This window comes from Crinia signifera, chromosome 8 (genome assembly GCF_055691185.1).
Source record: "Crinia signifera chromosome 8, ASM5569118v1, whole genome shotgun sequence".
Taxonomy (NCBI): Eukaryota; Metazoa; Chordata; class Amphibia; order Anura; family Myobatrachidae; genus Crinia; species Crinia signifera.
Window position 1 is genome coordinate 46,622,482 of NC_139224.1, and position 21,859 is coordinate 46,644,340.

Sequence of the window (21,859 nt, forward strand, 5' to 3'; positions counted from 1 at the left end):
TATTTGCTGGCCCTGCAGAGAAGGGTTTTATATGTAGATCCTCATGGCTGACAGTGGTGTCTTGTCATTGTAGACAAGTCATGTGATGGAAGCGAATGCAAAGGCATACACGGCAGCCTCTAATGTGCAAGGGCTGAGACACACACTTTGACCACCCATGCTCCCTGTAACATCGATAAAAGACATTTTATTGTTAGGTTGATACTTGTGACATTTTTAATGTCGACATTGAGGTTGTGGACATTCTGAACATGTTGACATTTTGGACCAATTGACATTAAGGTGCCCAAATGATACATGTCACCATTATAAATATAGTCTAAATCTGCATTCCTTCTAATAGCTGGATGTCATTTACCCAGTAGGCTTCTAATGGCGTCATTAACATCCACCATGGCATCTCACTGCCCACCTTCCAGCCGTCACAGGAGTCTGGGAGCTCTCAACCAATGACCCCATTCCAAGAGAATAGGTGCCTATGTATAAAATACTGGGCATGCATTACGCTGAATAGACGCTGTGCGCATGTACCATTTTTTGCGGGACCATCCCGGTATTTTGGGATGGTCCACCCCCCTCCGCGGAGCACTGCCGGCCCATCCCTGCCTGCTTCTGCCTTCAATCACTATCTTCACTGCTTCCCCTGTCCATATCCAGAAAGTTTGAAACATATCATTTTGGTTTCACTTTCTGTTAAGGAGTAATTTGTGTAGTTTCACGGCGCCCGATATATCGGATGCGATATTGGCAGATATATCGGATGTGATATCGGCTGATCTATCGATGCAATCCGATATATCGGCCGATATCGCATCCGATATATCGGCGCTGTGAAACTACACAAGTACCGTAATTTGTTCTGTTGAGTGGCCTCTAGTAGTCACTGGCGGTACTTCACCTCAGACCTCTTACTGTCATTGAATCATCATTATTGAGTCACATTATTGAGTATTTTACATTTTTTTGGGTGCAGGTCGACTTGGTTCATACTTTACTATCCAAGTGGACATAGAGTTAGTTTATAATAGTGTGCCGAGCGTAGTGAGGGGACATTGGGCACATATGCAGTGTCCACGTCGACCTATGTAGACATAGCCACCAACAAATTGTGAAAAACTCATGTTCTCCATGTGACCATCGACCACACTCTCGTCAATCTAATGCTTGCATCTAACTTTCGTTACTGTAGATCTAGACGCGTGTCTACTATCTTTAGGCATCTAACGAGATGGGTTAGTGTAAGGGTGGTCGACTAGAACATGACAGTGTCGATCCGCTGTACCATAACCCATTTGATCACCCCTATAGAAATGTTCCTCAAACTTAATAATCTTTCACTAACCAACACAGGGTTAATTGCATTTGATAACTGCCTGTTAACCCATTCCTATGCACAGTCTAGTGGTCTTTAGGGAAGGGTGTGGTATAGGGTTCCGACAGTCGGGATCCCGACAGTCATTAACCCGAGGTCGGGATCCCGACTGCCCAGACTCAGACAGCATGTGAGCGCAGCAAAGCCCCTTGCTGGCACGGTGGCTCGCTACGCTCACCATCTATTCTCCTTCTATGGGAGTCGTGGACCCCCAAGAGGGAAAATAGCGGGTGGCCGTCAGGCACCTGTCTGTCAGCGTTTTGACAGTCGGATCCCGACGTCGGGTAAATTACTGTCTGGATCCTGACTTTCGGGACCACGTCCGGCACCCTTTAGGCAAATGTGTTAGAGATGGACAGTTCCCGATTCATATTCACATCCTAGCGTACCACAGACTGGACTGTCACTTTGTTCCGTTATACATCATTATTTTGTCTTGTAGTGTGCTACTACAGACGGCACCCATTGCCACACTAATGTACTGGCACTATAAAAGTTGAGTATCCCTTATCCGAATATCCGTTATCCAAATTATTCCGAAAACCATACATTCTGGAATCTGAACAAATATTTTTTGTTCTCGCTAAAAGCACTACTGGTTACATCTGTAACTGGCACTACTGGCTACATCTGTAACTGGCACTACTGGGGACATGATATGTAACTGGCACTACTGGGGACATGATATGTAACTGGCACTAAATATGTGCAAGGACATGATTGCTTGGTATTCAAATTCAGTGCCTGAGATAGTAAACAAACGTTGTTTCATGTTTTGAAACCTTGTTTTATGCACAAATAAAATATAGTTGTGTGTATTTCATGTGTTTGTATTTGTACAACATAAATGCAAGATACCTCAGGATACATCATTGAAATATAAAAATATTCTGAAATACGGAATAATCCGTTATCCAAAAATCTTCTGGTCCCGAGCATTTTGTATAAGGGATACTCAACCTGTAGTATTTATTTTGTGACTATAATCAAAGCAACTCTGTAAAGTTCTTTCATTGAACATTCAGTGTGCAGCACATAAAACAAGGAGTAAGGAAGGGGTGATGGCATGGCCTGGGGTTCTCCTGGTAGTAATGAGTTTATTATAGATTCATGTGTGTGCCTAATTTCCATATATTTAAATTAATGATAATGCGCATCTTCTATATATGGTTCCTGTAAGACTTGCTTTTCCATGCATGCCTGCAGGCTCTGTGTTTCTGTGCCTATTAAGCCCTCATTGTGTGTTCATTTTCTGCAATGATCTCTGATTAACATACTCCTAGAAGAACCGTGGGGCAAGCTACACAAACAGACTTGGGGTTTTCTAACAAGAGAAACATATATTACCTGTCGTTTTTGTGTGTTTAGGTGTCTGCAGCAAGTGTGTGTCAGAGACAGGTTTTTTGTTTCTGTCAACAGTCAAATAGTCGACATGGGGTTTTTCACTTTTTTTTTTGAGCCGACATGTGCCGACAGGTGGTATTTCATGCCCTACTATCCACTAGGGCGTGGAGGGAGAATAAAATAGTGTGCCGAGCACAGCGAGGCACCGTGCCCGACGCATTGCGAGCGATGCAAGGGGATGTGGTGCACTTCAAACTGTGTCCATGTCGACTGTGTCGACAATCGGGTCAAAAAACATTGAAAAACCCCATGTCGACCTTTTGACTGTTGACATAGACACTGTCGACCTAATACTTGTGTTGACCTTTTTCATGTCGACCTTTTTGCATGTCAACCATTTTGATTGTCGAACTAATGGTGTCAACGTAATGGTTGTCTATCTTTTTGCTGTAGATCCCTTGTCCCGGTTCCCTATAATATATTGTCTAGGACAGGTATGGGGAACCTTCCTCAGATAAATCTATTGGCCCATAAACATGGCCTTCTTTTTAAGATTATCAACTGTATTGTTGTACTGATAATTACTCGGTTACGTGCTGGCCACTGTTGCGGTTCTATAGCTTACCCCTTTACGGCTATATATCTATATATGAATAGAGGCCCGCTTCTCCAGTCCTACTCAAGGGAGAGTCTTGAAGTGCTTTGAAATGACAAGATACCATTATTTGACACAGTGTTAGAAGGTGAGATGTTAAATGATTGGGAGAAAGACACTTTAGTGTTTTTCAAGAATCTTGAGAAATCGTGAGGCAATATCACAGTACTTCCTCTTAGAACCCTCCACAAGACGGGTGTTATAGTGAGAGGGGGCAGTGTGAAGAGATGGCATATAATGGAATTAACACATTTTATTGCACTTGTGCAGAGAATGTACTTAGTTGCAAATGAGTTTTTTTTTTATAAAAGGCAATTCATCGTCTTATAATGACTGATAAATGATTATGGTATTTTATACTCAGCCTTGTAGTAAATGTTTAAGGTATTTTGGGCCAGATGTATCAAGCTTTAAAAACTGATATAGTGGAGATAAACAACCAGCCAATCCGTTCCCAACTGCCATGTCTCAGCCAGGGTTTGAAAAATGACAGGTATGAGCTGATTGGCTGTTTGTTTTTCACTCTCCACTTTATCATTTTTTGTAGCTTGATACATTTGGCTTTTTAACATTACATATGTTTAACAGGTTATTCCAGTACGGAGTAGCTGGAAATAAATAATTTGATAAAACTGAGAATCATTGGTAGCTTCTATATAGGGATGGCCATTGACTATTGCTGTTTTAAAAATAAGATAATAAAAAATGTCTAAAACAGTTGGTGGTGATGGATGGTGTTGCCCATTACATCCAATCAGATTATCTCTGTTCTCTAGAATGCAATGGAGAAGTGATAGCTCCGATTGGTTGCTATGTATGGTATACGTATTGTATAGTTTTCATTTTCAGAAGCTTTAATAAATCTACCTCTCGGTATCATACGGAAAATCTTAAGTAGGGTTCGTCTGTCATTGTTAGAATGAAGGTGCCCATACACGGTACAATTATTGTATGCAATTTGGACTAGATCGTATTGCATACGTTTTGCAATGTGATGAGATGCGATCTAGAACAAAAAGTATGTCATACTTTTTGTGCTGTGCGATGTGATGTGAGTGGCAGCGCACTTCGCACCGTTAAATTGTACCATGAATGTGCAGCTTGAGGATTTACTTTGCTGTAAATGGTCATCGGGTTATATGAAAATAATAATCATACTGACTCTGTGAATATGAATTTACACGTTCTATGGGCCTAATTCTGGTTCACTTGCAAAAGCAAACTCTCTCTCTAATGGACAAAACCATATCAGTTTCAACACACCCCTACTCAAATCAAACTCTCTCTGCACATGTTAACCCCCCCTCCCCTGCAGTACACATGGTTTTGTCCATTAGAGAGAGAATTTGCTTTTGCAAGTGAACCAGAATCAGGCCCTATATGTCATGTAGGAGTTACTGTATTGGATGTAACTATAGCTCATAAAACATATACATAGCTTTAGAGATATCCGTTGTTATCGGTCATGTTTAGAAATGGAAAATTGTCTATTTTTATATACTGTACCCATGCATTTACATACATCTGGATGTTGCACATATACTGTACAGAGCTGCAGATGGTACAAAATCATCATCAATTTAATATCATGAAGACAACCATCTCTTACTACTAGTAATATTATTGCGCATTCCATTCATTGCTTTTCGCATCCTTGTAAGTAATGGGGGGGTCATACATCTACAAACCAAACTCCCTGTAGTACCAATCTTATTCGCTGATCATCAGCTTCTATGTTTGTGGATTGATCTGTGGAAAAGCGGCATGTTGAAAAATCCCAGACTCGCCGATCCTGATTATTTGTTGATTTCCAACATCTTTGATGTCTCCTGATTCCACATAAAGTGGTTGACAGGTTTACAGTGTCTTGGTAGACCATTAATAGGTCGACATTGACAATGTCTGTGCAGCGCTTCAGTCAGAACCCCTACATGAAAAACACCGCTTCCCCCATGATAACGGAAAATCTAACTTGTGAATTCAGCTGTGTATTTTACTGTTACAGTATTGGTGCAAGAGCTCCCCAGGGGGACTATTTGCCCTGTCCGTTTGGCATAGAAAATTGCTGGGCGTGTATACTTCTGGTATATGGTCCCGACAATCATTAGCCCGATGTCGCGATCCCAACTGGCCGGACTCAGACAGCAGGGCAAGCGCAACAAAGCCCCTTGCGGGCTCGGTGGCTCGCTACGATCGCCACCTATTCTATTCTCCCTCTATGGGGGTCGTGGACCTCCACGAGGGAGAATAGCCGGTGGCCGTCGGGACCCTGAGTGTTGGGTTTTGACTGTTGAGATCCCGTCGTCGGGGTAATGACTGTCGGGATCCCGACTGTTGGGAAACTGTCCGGCACTCGACTTGCACAGTGTAGTCCATCCAAGGATTGCCTCCAGGCTACTAAATAGAAATAGGTGTGATAAGCTCTGTGGGATGTGAGAGTTACTGTATTCATGTATGTAATTAGTGTTCTCTTCATGCACAGTCTGTACTGTAGTGAGAGCAACAGAGATACAAAGACACACTGGAAAACAGGGCACAAATCAGAAGAATAAAGCGTGTTTACTTATTTTGCAGCTGTGTTGGTGTGGACGAAGACGAAGCACCCGATATCGATATCTACCACTGTCCGAACTGTGAGAAAACCCATGGGAAGTCTACATGTGAGTACCCATCACTTACGCTGTCTGTACAATAGAAATAAATTAACGGAGAAAAATGCTGGCCATTTACCAATGTCTGGATTAATGAACACAGCCTCTCAATTTAACATTGTAGCGCTAGATTCAGATTTGTCCTATTAGGCCCAGGAAAGTCATTACAAATTGCTGTGATCTTTCGTGAGCGGAGGATGAGTAATGAGTTCTTGTGAGGTCACTAATGGTAGAAAGAAAAGTAAAAATGACACGCTCATCCGTATGCAGGTGTCTTTTTTTTTTTTTTCCTGCTTGAAAATACCAGTACATATAAAAGCTGATGCTAGACTTGTCTGCTTCATTTATGTCATTGTGTGATAATGGGATAAAACATTTGTCGCTGATGTTCCTGCTGTTTCAGAATATGTTTGCACGTTGTCTGTAGATTTTTCTCACTTTTCCCCCTTAGGATTGTTGTTTCATACTGAGGCTTATATGAAAGACCAGGATAGACTCAACATTATCCTCTGTGTGTCCATATAATAAGGAATGTACATTATTAAGTATAGTTCAGGAACCAGTCTCTTAATGCTTAGGTTTTTTGTTATATGGGCCTGAGAAGATGTGCATTGTTTTCTGTTTTTGCTAATATTGGTAGTGCCGCTTCTTCATTTTTGTTTTAGGTAATGGTATGCCATTCAGTTATGTCTATTATTAGGGTATTGGTCAATTCAATGGACATAAACCCTTAACCCTTTGAGTGCCAGCATCTCTGTTTGACATGTGGAAAAAATCCACTAAAAATGCTAAAATCTCTGTGAGAGATGTGCAAAATATCCGGTAAAAATGCCAGTGTCGCTCAGATTTGTTATATTAATTCAAATAAAAAAATGTGTAAAAAAAGATTCTATTTCCTATATAAGGTAACCATTATGGGTCATTATGATGAATACAAATGTTTGTTAGGCAATTTCACACCTACCTGGACAAATTAATTTGGCACTCAAATGGTTAAACATAGACATAGAAGTCAACACAGGTAGAGGAAGCCCAAACCAGGTGAGTGCAAAGGAATTTTAATTGCAATGTAATGAATATCCCAGTTATAAAAATGTTAATAAATATAGCAGAGTTACACTTGTATGTGCATAAGCTTCCTACAACTTACTGTAGAAAAATATATAAAAATACAGTATAAAAGAATACCAACATATAAAATGACAATAAATAATTCCGATGCTCCTTTTATAAAACGCATGGAAGAAATCTGCGCGGACAGGTGGAGGAGGAAATCATTATTGTCTATTAATTAGGACCAACAATTGGAAATAAAAACAATCTCACAGTAGAATATATATATATATATATATATATATATATATATATATATATATATATATATATATATATCATTATTGACGTGGAAAGGAGTTAATGGCAACTTAAATTACAACAACTCACAGAGTAGATGTATAATTCTAGTTTTGGATCCCCATGTTGGAGGTGCCGCAATGAGAAGAGAGTGGATATCCAGAGAACTGCATGTTGTGGGACTACCTTTAGGGAGATGAAGTGAAATTGCAACAACTCACATAGTGAATGTATAATCCAAGTTTTGGATCCCCATGTTGGAGGTGCCGCAATGAGAAGAGAGTGGATATCCGGAGAACTACATGTGGTGGGACTACCTGTAGGGAGATGAACCTCCAACATGGGGATCCAAAACTAGGATTCTAGAGTATCCTCTGTTCTCCGGACCGATAGCACTGCTACCTTGATAGATTTGGGTCCCGTGTGACAGGCAATCAGATGTTATGTGGAGCCCTAGATGATAGTGGCTCATTGGTATATGTAGCTCAAGGTGGGCATGCAGCGGTGGTCCTGTGCTGGAGATGAATTTACTGTGAGCTGGACAGAGAAGCGGTGGACAGGGTGCCGTCAGATGAATATGGCAAGGGGTGTCCCGGTATCCCGTGCTCACAAGAGCTGTCGCCAGATTGTGGAGTGAGCCCAGTGGCAGGTGCTGTGCTCATTGGTGCGAGCAGTATGGGGGAGAGCAAGACAGTTTATCCATGCACTGTCAGGGAGCCATGGAGGCAAATAGTATATTGGTGAATAGCTGGTGGATCATGATATAAGCGGGGCGCAGTACTCCTGCACTGCGAACTTCTGTGCACTGCGACCTGTGGGCTTGCACGGTCTACTGATAATCGGCAGGGCTGCGAAAGGGTCTGAATCAGGCCCAAAGGCCAAACTGTTCTAGTAGCACCAAAGCAGATAGCACTACCCCAGGCAGGAATGAGGAACTGCAATGGTTAAATGTTGCAGTAGCCTACTGCCTTTGGTTCTTTACACTATAAATGAGTTGTTTGTATTATGTGTAATCATTTATGTCCACATTGCCAGTCTCTGATTATTATGAATCTATCAAGTAGTTACCATATTAAATCGGCTGTTATAATAGACAGCACATAACCTGGTATAAAGCTCAGCCCATGGCTGATGACCTTGGATTTCTATGCCTGTTGCCACAATTGGGATATTTACATGAAAGTAAGAAGAAAAGTGGCTCCTGCCACTGGATATGTCTGGGAATAAAATAATTTCATTTCCTTCCAGACTCGTGGTGGAATTACTTCTCTACTCAACCAATACTTGTAATTTCTCATTGTCTACAAGGTCATCTGCGGAACTGGAGAGTCTGCCACTAACAATATTATGTCATATATGTCTCCGGATTATGACAATCCTCTGCGATGTTCAGATTGCTTTTTTCTTATTTATACCTTTTTGTATGTTTTAATGAATATCTAGCAAGCTCTCCACACAGTTCAAGGACAGTGCTCTCTGCCTTATTCTCCATAGACACTGGCAAGATTGTAATACACTTATCGTAGAGAATTAAGATTCTGATCATTCACCGACATCACTCAAACTATGTCAAACAATTCATTACGGACTTAATAATTATAAATGAATAATGACAAGCAGAAAATGTTTTAGATTAATTTCATTTCGCTGCCTTATCAGGTTAGAGACCTTTTTGTATGCTCACCTTTATGACCGTTTTATGGTTAAAGTATACACACGTGTGCAAACAGTGTGACACTCGTGGTGAATCAGCAGTCAAAATAGTATCAACGTTTTAAATACACACAAATATCTATGAGTACTGCATACTGTATGCTATAATAGTGTTCCTCCTAGGAACTGGCCAGGGAAGGGTGGTTCTGTATGGGGGAAGCATGAAGGGGGCAGACCAGGCCTGCTGACATCACTGCTGTGGGTGGTGCAAGGGCCGACAAAATGACCGTTGTGGGCAGGTCCATGCCATCAACATCACCAAGGGGTGTGGGCCCGGCGGCTGACATCACCAAAGTAAGCGGGCCCAGCTGCCGACATTAACAAAGGAGGCAGGTACAGCCGCCGACATCACCAAAGGGTGTGGGCCTGTCACTGCCGGGGAAGCACTGGGCATCTACGGCAGCGCTGGGCTTTCACATGCGCATTGGTGGGGATAGGCATCAGGCTGTACTTGCAGGGCGCTGCTAGAGGGGTAGGGTGCATTTTGCCCTTTAAAAATCTTTAAAAAATGCTTAAACAGCCTATCATCAACACTACTATATATTGGTTTCCCATTCAACTGAACCTGGTGAGTATTTTAACCCTTACCCCGCCCGCAGCCTAACCCTACTGATCTTCGGCATGGTGACTGCCAGGAAATTAATATTTATAGACTTCAACTTAATTGTTTGTGCAGGTGACAGTCAAGCCAGAGAATCTCTACCGGCAGTCGCACCCTTTTGTGAATAAGACGCATTGTAACGGAAAAGGCACACACAAAGACACTCGGTGCTACCAAGTCTTACTGAGCTCTTGCGTTATATGTAATGTGACTTCTAGCGCCCAGCGGTTAGATGTATGTGGATGCATCTGTATATACACATATTTACAGTTGTGCTCATAAGTTTACATACCCTAACAGAATTGGTGATATTCTGGCCATTTGTCAGAGAATATGAATGAATTCACAAACTTTTCTTACACTCATGGTTAGTGGTTGGGTGAAGCCATTTATTGTCAAACAACTGTGTTTACTCTTTTTACATCATAATGACAACAGAAACTACCTAAATGACACGGGATAAAAGTTTACATACCCCAGTTCTTAATACCGTGTATTGCCCCCTTTAACATCAATGACAGCTTGAAGTCTTTTGAGGTATTTGTGGATGAGGGTCTTTATTTTCCCAGATGGTAAAGCTGCCCATTCTTCTTGGCAAAAAGCCTCCAGTTCCTGTAAATTCTTGGGCTGTCTTGCATGAACTGCACGTTTTAGATCTCCCCAGAGTGGCTCAATGATATTGAGGTCAGGAGACTGAGATGGCCACTCCAGAACCTTCACTTTATTCTGCTGTAGCCAATGACAGGTCGACTTGGCCTTGTGTTTTGGATCATTGTCGTGTACGTCCCATGCGCAGTTTACGGGCTGATGAGTTCAAAATTTCCTCCAGTATTTTCTGATAACATGCTGCATTCATCTTGCCATCAATTTTGACCAAGATTCCAGTGCCTTTGTAGCTCACACATCCCCAAAACATCAGCGATCCATCTCTGTGTTTCACATTAGAAATGGTGTACCTTTCATCGTAGGCCTTGTTGACTTGTTGAAAGTTCAATTTTGGTCTCATCACTCCAAATTATTTTTTTCCCAGAAGTTTTGAGGTTTGTCTCTGTGCTGTTTGGAGTATTGTAAGCAGGATGCTATGTGGCATTTGTGTAGTAATGGCTTTCTTCTGGTGACTCGACCATGCAGCCCATTTTTCTTCAAATGCCTCCTTATTGTGCATCTTGAAACAACCACACTACTTTTTTTCAGCGAGTCCTGTATTTCAGCTGAAGTTATTTGTGGATTTTGCTTTGCATCCCGAACAATTTTCCTGGCAGTTGTGGCTGAAATTTTTGTTGGTCTACCTGACTGATTTGGTTTCCACAGAATCCCTAATTTTCCACTTCTTAATTAGAGTTTGAACACTGCTGATTGGCATTCTCAATTGCTTGGATATCTTTTTCTATCCCTTTCCTGTTTTATACAGTTCAATTAGCTTTTCCCGCAGATCCTTTGACAATTCTTTTTGCTTTCCCCATGACTCAGAATCCAGAAACGTCACAGCAGCACTGGATGAAAGATGCATGGGTCTTTCAGGAGACCAGAAACTCACTGACTTTTTATACACACACTGATTACAAGCAAACAGATCACAGTTGAGGATGGTTACCTTTAGTAGCCATTCAAACCCATTTGTGTCAACTTGTGTGCATGTTATCAGGCCAAAATCTCCAGGGTATTATGATTTAAACAGAGTAAACACAGTTGTTTGACAATAAATGGCTTCACCCAACCACTAACCATGAGTGAAAGAAAAGTTTGTGAGTTATCATTCATATTCTCTGACAAATGACTTTGGGGCTGTAAGGTTCCAGCAGTGAAGCATTCTGGAACCTGTCACATGTGTAAATATATAAACATACATACAGGATATATAGTATAGCGCCTTTCAAATTCAATGTTTAGGGCTGCATGAAGGTGTAAGACTAGTTGTACACCTGTGTACAACAGGTCTTATGATACTGCCTCTAGACCCTTGTTAGCCGTAGCATTATTCATATGCTCTGGCATTTTTGGGCAGCAACCACCTTGTACTTTCGTACAGGGGCTTTTCAGGCCTAGGATTTGTTTTTCTGGACACAGGGATGATTCTGTTTGACATGCAAAGCTGCAAAATTCGCAGCTTTGCATGTCATCTATGTGCCGCCCGCCACCCGCACCAATGCACACCGTGACCATGTTTCCAGAGATCTGTGCTCTGGTTTCCCAATCGGCGATTTCAAGAAAGTAAACACAGCTTGGGACAAGTTTAAAACTATTTTAGCTAAATCACATTTCTGTATAACAGGACACTGGTATTTTTGCACAATACACAGATGTTTTTCTTAATGTTTTATATGTTTTTTGTGCACGATGAAGCTTTTAAAACTAATTTCAAGTGTGTCTGTAATGTGAAGTAAAATATCCTAGTGGCTACAAGTAATTAGTGTTAGGCATGCTTTGTTTACCTGTTTGGTTTTTATATTGCCCATAATGAAATACATAACGTGCTAGCTATTTGTATTGTATAGTGCTCATTATGTTACTACTAAAGGGCATATTAAGAGATGAGTGTATCCGCTTACAGTCCCTTTCCAGCCCCCCCCAATCTAGCAGTTAGCGCCAGCGATTCTGAGCTTTACAGTACAATAGGTGGCTATTGTCCTGTGGGACTTCGGACCACAATGGGTGCAATGTGTGTGGTTTCAGCCTCTCTGGATCCAGGGGCCTGTGTGTAACAATTAAGGATACATCACTGGCTGCAGGGGTGCGGAGTTAGGGTTAGGCACTAAGGCTAGGGTTGGGGATAGGGGAAGAAATGCTCACAGAAACACTGCAGCATCAGAGGTCTGCATTGGTAGTGACTATACCGGGAACCAGAAGTCACCACCGCTGCTGCTGGGAGAAGGTAATACGCCACTACACCACCAAGAGGGCTTTCTGAACAGTTCATAATGTGGACATATCCTCCGAGTGGCTTTTGATAACTGTTGCCTAGGTCACTGTCGATCTGCTGCATGTTAACGGTTCAACATTGACAGCATTCTGATGTCAACCTTATGGCAGTCAACAAGATAAACCACATCGGCAGCGATAAACATCCCCTCAGTGACATGCAGGTACCTTGGGTCATTCTGCATTACCTTGTCACACATGCTTCCATTTATGTGTGTTGTGTTGTCTTTAGATACCTCGTATTGACTATTCTTAAAATGCTCGGTTGGCCTTGTTTAAAATTCTCCTGCACCACATTCTCCTTTACGGCTTTGTTTGTTCAGCTGTTGTCTCTCTCGTACGCTGCTTGTTTTGATTTGATCTATATTCCTTTCTGAATTATTTGGTGAATTCTTTCTGAATGCAGCCTGTTTTCCTGCATTGAACGACTTTAATTCTGTCTGCATTTCATCAAAGCTTCTTATGCAGGGCATCCGTAATACAACTACTAGCAAATAAAATGGCTCTATATATCACTGCACTAAGCTACACTCCTAGAGGCTCAATTACTAAATGAGAGTTTTCGGGCTACAGAAGCTGTGGAAGGATGGCCTGCTAACCAAACATAATGGTAGTAATGCTTGTATTGCTCGGATCAAATAGGAAAATGTCCCTGTTGTCTTCTTTGGTAGTGTCCTGATCCTAATGGATGCAAGTGGGATCGGGTATGTCTGTGTGCTAACTACTATTTGTAGTTACTTGTTTCATTGCTTTGGGCAACATTACTGGGCATATGTGTCTCTCTGGCCTCGTATGAATGCTGTTTGTTGTTATCTGCTTACCAGTTGGCTTTATGAGCTAGTATTCTGTCCTTTCCATTGTCGTTGTTGGGTCATTTTCTGCTCTACTTTCTTCTGTTGTCCTGGGTCTCACTATATTTGTTCTTTATTGAAGAACTTTCCCTATCGCTCACTCTCGTGTTCTCTCTGTCCATCTTCTGGGCTCTCTCCCATCTACATTTCCCTATCTCTCCCTCTAGCTCTCCCCCTCTCTTCCTATGCCTCTCTCTCTCTCCCTCCCTCCCTCCCTCCCTCCCTCTCCCCCTCGCCCTCTTTCACTCCCTTTTTCTCTCACAATCCCACCCCCTCTCCCACTCTCTCTCTGTCCCTTGCCCTCTCTCTCCCTTTCTCCTTCTCCCACCCCCATCTTACCCTCTCTCTCCTCCTCTCCTTCTCTCAAGGTCACACCTTCTACATTACTATATATCACTATGGCCCTTATTCAGATCTGATCGCAGTACAAATTTGTTTTCAAAATGGGAAAAGCCATGTGCACTGCAGGTGGGGCAGATGTAACATGTGCAGAGAGAGTTACATTTGGGTGGGATGTGTTGAAACTGAAATCTAAATTGCAGTGTAAAAATAAAGCAGCCAATATTTACCCTGCACAGAAACAAATAACTCACACAAATCTAACTCTACACGTTTAACATCTGCCCCACCTGCAGTGCACATGGTTTTGCCCATTTTGAATACAAATTTGTTCTGCGATCAGATCTGAATAAGGGCCTATGCCCTTCGTGGATAGTTTCGATATTTGGTGTAGTAACTAGAAGCTGTCCTATAATGCTAGATCATCAGAGCCGATTCCCCCTCACTAGGTGGGAATGCCAGTGACAATACACTGGGATATCTTTAGCCGGTTTGTATTACACTCCTTTGCAGGTATGGTTTTTATCACTATGCCTTTCTTTGGCCTTTGGCCTCTTCCTATTATTTGGGGGGAAATCAATGTAATAATGGCTTACTCACATCCCATTCCTGCTTCCAACAGCTCATTTCTCACTCTGCAGACAATTCAAATGTAATGGGTGCCCCTCACAGCAATTCAGTCACTGCTCTGATCATGCACCCATTACTTTTTAAGTGCCCTTAAAGAATCAAGTTAAGCCACACAAGCTTAAAAGCCACGTCTAGTAAAGTAAGCAAAGGGGCAATGTTTTCTATTAAATGTAGTCCAATAGCTGGACACCCTCAACACAATTTCTAGCCCTAGTTGGTGCATGCATCTGTCTGTGCGACCGCTTCTGTTTTCTTTGGACCTGGTTGTGTACTTGCACTGCTGATTATGTGACCAAAATATGACACATCTGGTAGTTCTATTTGGATTTTGGCAGGATGATGCTTCTGTTGTTTCTCTTTAGCAGTTCATACAGGTTCACGTAGCGCCCAGCCCTTGTTTTCCTATACACCAGGATATTATTGATGGTTACGTCCAGTGGCGACTGGTGGTGTGTGTGTTTGTGTATGTAGGGGGGGTCTCAGAGGGGTGGGGTATGATGGACTACATTGTTTATGTCTACAAATGTAGGTGGTTATACAGACTGGGCACTAAAGAACTTTTCTTCTACCAGTCATCCATGTTGTGTGTGTGTGTGTGTGTGTGTGTGTGTGTGTGTGTGTGTGTGTGTGTGTGTGTGTAAGTACGCTGTTTTTATATATTGGTCTCTTGTGTCTGTGTAGATCATGGATAGACAGTTTGGCACACGACTTGCTAAAGGAGTACATGTCCACAGCATGCCCTGACACAGTTTATAAAAGATTTTCATTGCAAACGGTAAAATTCAAACATCATGTTGGCTGATTGCATTAAGAAAGTAAAATGTTAAATCTTTTGACAGTAGTTAAAAATATAATTCTATTGTGGAAGTGTACATTCAGTACGAACTGCAGTCCGCGAATATGAGGTACAGCCAGAAAACAAATGCGCATGTATTGAAGGTTTTATTACAAACTTGAATTCTGAGTGAGTGTTCATACGGTTTGCATTTTTCGAGCATCTCCTTCTATGTCATTTAAGCAGGCTGGGTTGCCTTGCAAGCTGGAAGTTTTACTGTGACATGAAAGTTTAGTTTATTTTGTATATTTGTATCTGCGTTTCAGTGTACAACTTCCTATTCTAACCATGTAGAAGTTTTTTCTGTCAAGAGCACACTTTCTACATTTTGTAGGACATGAGTACAATTGTGCAAGGGTATGCAATTTACAGTTGTGCATGTGTCTAGCTTTGCATAGTATATGTGGTTAGTATACTAAGGGCCTGATTCAGATGTGGTTGGATTGTGCACCGAAAAGGCGTTTACTTGGACCAAGCAGCAGCGCTGCACAAATATGAGAATGTAACAGGAGCTGGCTACTGGCTAGGTCTGCATGGAGAGGCAGGGAGTGACTTTCTACAGGAAGCCAGCTCTGCCTATCGCAGCCCAGATAGTCCCAGAGGGAGGGAGCACCTCACAATGAGACTGCCTTACTTGCAGGTGACTGGCAGGTAGGACTTCCAATAGGAAGTCACTGTCAGTCACAGCTTAGCAAGGTGGGGGGTTTTACTGGGGGGCCTGCAGTCCTGCAGCCCATAGGTACAAACCTCCACTGAACAGAAAGCATCAGCTATAAGTAGATGCCTCCTGCATATGTTTGTGATCCATTGCTGCGTTCACAGATATGGGAATATAACAGAAGGCATCAGATATTAGTAGATTCCGTCTGCATATGTTTGTGATCCACTGCCGCGTCCTAGGATCACTTCCGACACCATCAGAAGATCTCATGACCCCTGGGTTCATGCAAGGTGGTCGCCACATTTCCTAGCAAGAAACCAGGAAATCTCTGTTGGAGCACAAAGATCCTGGCCTCCACACTCTCCATTTTGGAAATCAGATGCCCTCCCAGATGGCTGCAGACTATTGATCATTTAACATCGGAATAGGATCATTGTATAGAATGCAACTAGGTCTACAAGCATTAGGTCGACACCACTAGGTCGACATGGGTTTGGTCGACACAAGCATTAGGTCAGCATGGGAAAGGTCAACATGGGGGTTTTCACGTTTTTTGTCCTGATTGTCACAGTCGATATGGACACTGAAACGTAGCACCGTGCCCCCTAGCATGGCTCGCTGCCGTCACCATGCTTCGGGCTCGGTGCCTCGCTCGGCACACTATTTTATTCTCACACCACGCCCTAGTGGATGGTAGGGCATGAAATATCGCCTGTCGGCACATGTCAGTTCATAAAAAGAGTGAAAAAAAAAAAACCCCATGTCGACCTTCCCAATGTCAGCCTAACGCTTTTGTTGAACTAATGACCCGGTCGACCTAACCCATGTCGACCTTCCTGCATGTCCACTTTCAGTCATGTTGACCTTCATGCATGTCGCCCTAGTGGTGTCGACCTAATGCTTGTAGACCTAGTGATTGTATCCCTTGACATCTGCAGGACACAGGATCTATACCGAATATGGGCCTTATGGCGGCTGCAGATATTCTGGATCTTAATGAGGATTTGTGTCCTAATTTTGTGTCACTCTCAGGGCTATCTTTATGTACAAGGTGCAGTGTAACCAATAAAGTTTTGTACCACACCTGACTTCATCAGTACAACATGATGTTCCACTGCAATTCACAAGAGGAGTCCCAAATCCCATGCCAGTAACGTAATGTTTCCTGTTTGTCTTTAAAAAAAGAAGCAGTGTACATTTGCTGGCAGGAGACAGACATTTGCACTATAACAGGTGCAGATTGTCAATCTATAACAGAGCTGTTGAGTGTAATTCAAATGTTAAATATACCCATCAGTAGTCATTGGAATCATATATATGGATGGTCCATTACATTTCCCGTCAACCACTGTGCAAGTAGTGCCAGTAACTGTGATACCCCAGGCTTCCATCCCCATAGCTTCCTATATTGATATTTCTCATTGGTTACCTGTTATGAAAATGATCTGTTTGAGCATGAACCCAGTTTTCCTTGTGCTGGTTTAAGTTATAGAAATACACACTGCTTATGTTTTCTGAATATTCCAATATATATTCTATCGTGCGTCCTCTAATACAGTATGCTATTCTCCTCTACAGCTTTAGTACAGAGGCTGGGGAGTTGTAGCCAGGATTCTGGCATTCAGTACACCGGAATCCCAACTGCCTTCAGGAGGCCAGCGTCGGAACTTCGATCAGGGCAGGCTAGGTTACGACCGAGAAAAGGGGGGGGATAGTAGGGTTAGGCTGCAGAGAGAGGTGGTCAGGGTTAGGCAGATGGATGTGGGTGGGGATTAGGGTTAAGCACTAGCGGGGTAAGTAAGGGTCAGGATGCGGGGAGAGGGAGGGTTCAGCTGCTGAAAGGGATGGTCCGATGTACTAAGCTTGAAAAGTGATAAAGGGGAGAGGGATAAACAACCAATCAACTCCTAACTGCCATGTTACAGGCTTTTGTTTGAAAAATTAAATGGTATCACTTCATCTTTTCACTTTTCAAGGCTCAGAACATCCCTATAAATTGTAAGCTTGTGAGCAGGGCCCTCCTAATTCTATGTCGGCTTGTTTCTACCCAGTTTGTTTGATCACTGTTGTTTCCAATTGTAAAGCGCAATGGAATATGCTGCGCTATATAAGAAACTGTAAATAAATAATCAATCTCATCCAATGTGGGATGGGGTAGGGTGACAGTGTTCTATCCCTTACGGAGCCCCTGTCAGGTTTTCAGGTGCTGTCTTTTGACTGCCGGCATCCTGAATGCTGAGATTGCATATGTTTCCCGGGCGGGGAGCTGTTGGCATCCACATGGAAAACTGTTCTTTTGATATCTGTCTGTGCATTTATGAGCGGTTTCTCTGTACAAACCACATCCAATAAAGATTTTGGCAGGACAGTCACGCTTTTCGGGCAATGTACCCACAGTCTCACCCGCAGTTCTCTTGCCCCTAACATGATAAAAACGGGACATGGGTTGCGGCCACAGCATGTCCTGTAAGACCATGCATCATGGTACAAGGCTACATACCTTTTCTGTGCACTTCTGCAGTATGTCCTGATTTGCACTTCAAGAAAGTTGGAATATTTGTATGTATAGATCAGCGGTGGCCAACCCGCGGCTCGCGAGCCGCATGCGGCTCGCCACGCTGAAATTATTGGCTCCCATCGGGGTTTTGAATTTGGCGCCAATTCGGCTGCCAATTCAAAACGCTCCATCGGCAGTCAATAGGAAACGGCCGCGGCGAGGCAATCAGCGCTCGCCGCGCCATTTCCACCCCGCCCCCGGCGTCTGACATCAGACGCCAGCGGGAGGGCGAGATGTCTCCATGCCGGCGGAGCGCAGGAGCGCTCCTGAAGAGGTGAGAAGCCGCCGGAGGACGGCGCAGAAGACGGCGGCGGGGAGAACAGTTCCGGCGCCGCTGAAGAGGCCAGAAGACGCCGGGATCAAGACAGAAGATCTCCGGCGCCTTCTGGAAGAACAAAGAAGATGGCTCCCGGAGAGGCCAGCGGGGGTGGGAAGCAAAAGAGCTAACGAAGCTCCCCCCAGCGGCCTCTCCCAACACCAGGTAGGGGCCTTTGGTCTCCTACCCCCCATCCACCCTAGACCACCGGGTGTCAGGCACTAGGCCCGTGGGCACATTCAGGCCCTTCCGGCCTGTGGGCGCATTAGTCGGGCCTTCTTGGCCCGTGGCTCATTTGTTTGTTGGGCCCTCCTGGCCCTCTAGGTGGGGCTTTTAGTTAGGAAGCTGGGCCCTCCAGCATAGGTGTTGCACTGTGGGCAACACCTGTGCTGGAGGGCCCAGCTTCCTAACTGTGGGGGCATATGATGTTTGGCACTGTGGGGGGCATATAATGTTTGGCACTGTGGGGGGCATATGATGTTTGGCACTGTGGGGGGCATATAATGTTTGGCACTGTGGGGGCATATAATGTTTGGCACTGTGGGGGCATATAATGTTTGGCACTGTGGGGGGCATATAATGTTTGGCACTGTGGGGGGCATATAATGTTTGGCACTGTGGGGGGCATATAATGTTTGGCACTGTGGGGGGCATATAATGTTTGGCACTGTGGGGGGCATATAATGTTTGGCACTGTGGGGGGCATATGATGTTTGGCACTCTGGGGGGCATATGATGTTTGGCACTGTGGGGGGCATATGATGTTTGGCACTGTGGGGGGCATATGATGTTTGGCACTGTGGGGGGCATATGATGTTTGGCACTGTGGGGGCATATGATGTTTGGCATTGTGGGGGGCATATGATGTTTGTTATTGTGGGGGCATATGATGTTTGGCACTGTGGGGGGCATATGATGTTTGGCATTCTGGGGGGCATATGATTGGCACTGGGGGGAATATGATGTTTGGCATTGTGGGGGGCATATGATGTTTGGCACTGTGGGGGGAATATGATGTTTGGCATTGTGGGGGGCATATGATGTTTGGCACTGTGGGGGGCATATGATGTTTGGCACTGTGGGGGGCATATGATGTTTGGCACTGTGGGGGGCATATCTGGCACTAGGGGCATAAATTTTTGTCATGTGGCCACTCCCCTTGTGTCATATGACCACGTCCCTGGCCACTCCCCCGATCACACCCCTTTTTGGCGCGCGCGCCTTCGGCGCGCGCATGATGTTGGCTCTTTGGCTTGACCACCGATATTTTTCGTCTCTTTGCCTCTGACCGGTTGGCCACCCCTGGAATAGTGCATTCCCTTCTATACTATCACAAAACGGAGATATTTAGGACTCTCCAGCTGCACTATCTTCTTCCTGCGTCATGCTCTGAAGCACCATCCTTCATTTGCCTGTTCATTTTATGCTCTGTGCAGTTTGCCACTGCCCTGTGCTCCCATTGCTTGCGTCCAAAGGCCCAGCAGCCATGTCAGTCTCCGCCACGCACACCATGCCAGCAGTTCCCACCTGATCCCGCCATGGACTGCACCATGACAGTCTGGGTCAGCTTACCACCGATAGTCCAATCCATGACCAGTTTACAGTCATGCAATTCTGGCCACCAATCAGCTGTAAACCAGGGGCATATATTCTTTAAGCCCTCCAGTGCTTTCTTGTTGTTGACCTGCTGTGAGCTTCTGATCTCTGCTGTTTCAAGACAAGTGCAGTTGCCATGGTTAGCACTTCCTGGCTTACTGCGCTATCCTGAATAGCTGCTCCTGGACTGCACCACGGCAGCATTTCCTAATTTGCTGGTAGCAAATCCCAGTGATTCCAAGTAGCTTATTCTGCTTGACACAATGGCAGCATTTCCTGATTCACTGGTAGCCAATCTAAGTGATCCCAAGTAGCTGCTCCTACTCAACATTACAACAGCATTTCCCAATTCTCTGGTAGACAATCCCAGTACCGTAGTAGCTGCTCCTGTTTAGCTCCACAGCAGCATTTCTGATGTGCTAGTAGCCAAACCCAGTGATCTTAAGTAGCTGCACCATGGCAGGAAAACCTGATTTGCTGGTAGTCCATCCCAGCGTTCCTTAACCAGCTGCCAGCTGTTCCTTTGCACTGTATCCCATTGTTCTAGTTTCCTATATGGCTGGCCTCACTCCATCATCTCCACCAGTTCTTATTATGTAACATTATAGTGTTATCCACATTACAATGACTACATCAGTTTATGACATATTACTGTGCCCTCCAGTTTATATTGTGTCAATTTAAAGTTCAAAGGATTCCTGACAACAGTGCTACAACACCCCATTACCATTATAACATCCACCACACATTCCTCTGAAAATGTAATTTCACAGTAATGTAAAGGCTGTGCAATGGATCAGATCCAATTGCTCAGCATGCAAATCTCAGAAATTGGGGGTCATATCAGGATCGCGAGCTGAATTTGGCCCCAGCCCGATGGTCGGCGTTTGCGCATACTCATTTCTGGGGCGGGCGGGTGACTTCACGTGGTCAGCTCCCGTGCCCTCTTCGGTGGACACTGACAGAAAGTCAGTTTAGACTGATTTGTATTTCCAAGAGTGGTGGAAATCATTTGATGGTTGGGGACTGTTGAATGATTTCTCTCCCCTTTGGCTGCATGTGAGAGGATGTGTTCTCATACACATTTATTCGCATGGTTCTGAGGTTCGGGCTGGCGGCAAGTGGAGTTAAGCCACTCGCTTAGCAGTGAACCACCGATGCTTAGCGAGTGGTCTTGAATCTGGGCCTTGGTGTGCAACTTTATAACCCGGTTCCAGGCCCCCATAAGCCTCTCGGCCCCATAGCATTGGCTCCCCTCACTATAGTTATGCCTCTAAATACAGGTACAGGTTGAGTGTCCCTTATCCAAATATCCGTTATACAAATTATTCCGAAAACCATACTTTCCAAAATGTACCGTATATACTCGAGTATAAGTCGACCCGAATATAAGCTGAGGCACCTAATTTTACAACAGAAAAACTGGGAAAACTTATTGACTCAAGTGGGACCCTCACTCGAGTATA

The 21,859-nt window shown here is 43.9% G+C and overlaps 1 protein-coding gene across 3 annotated transcripts in view; it reads left to right on the forward strand.

The window, feature by feature from the left end:
- The window catches only part of PHF2 (PHD finger protein 2), a 265,280-nt gene that overhangs the window by 146,504 nt on the left and 96,917 nt on the right, over positions 1-21,859 (forward strand). For all 3 annotated transcript variants that reach the window (XM_083156301.1, XM_083156302.1, XM_083156303.1), the window contains exon 2: positions 5,946-6,031. In XM_083156301.1, coding sequence (XP_083012427.1) covers positions 5,946-6,031 — 86 coding nt within the window. The remainder of the gene's footprint in view (positions 1-5,945; positions 6,032-21,859) is intronic.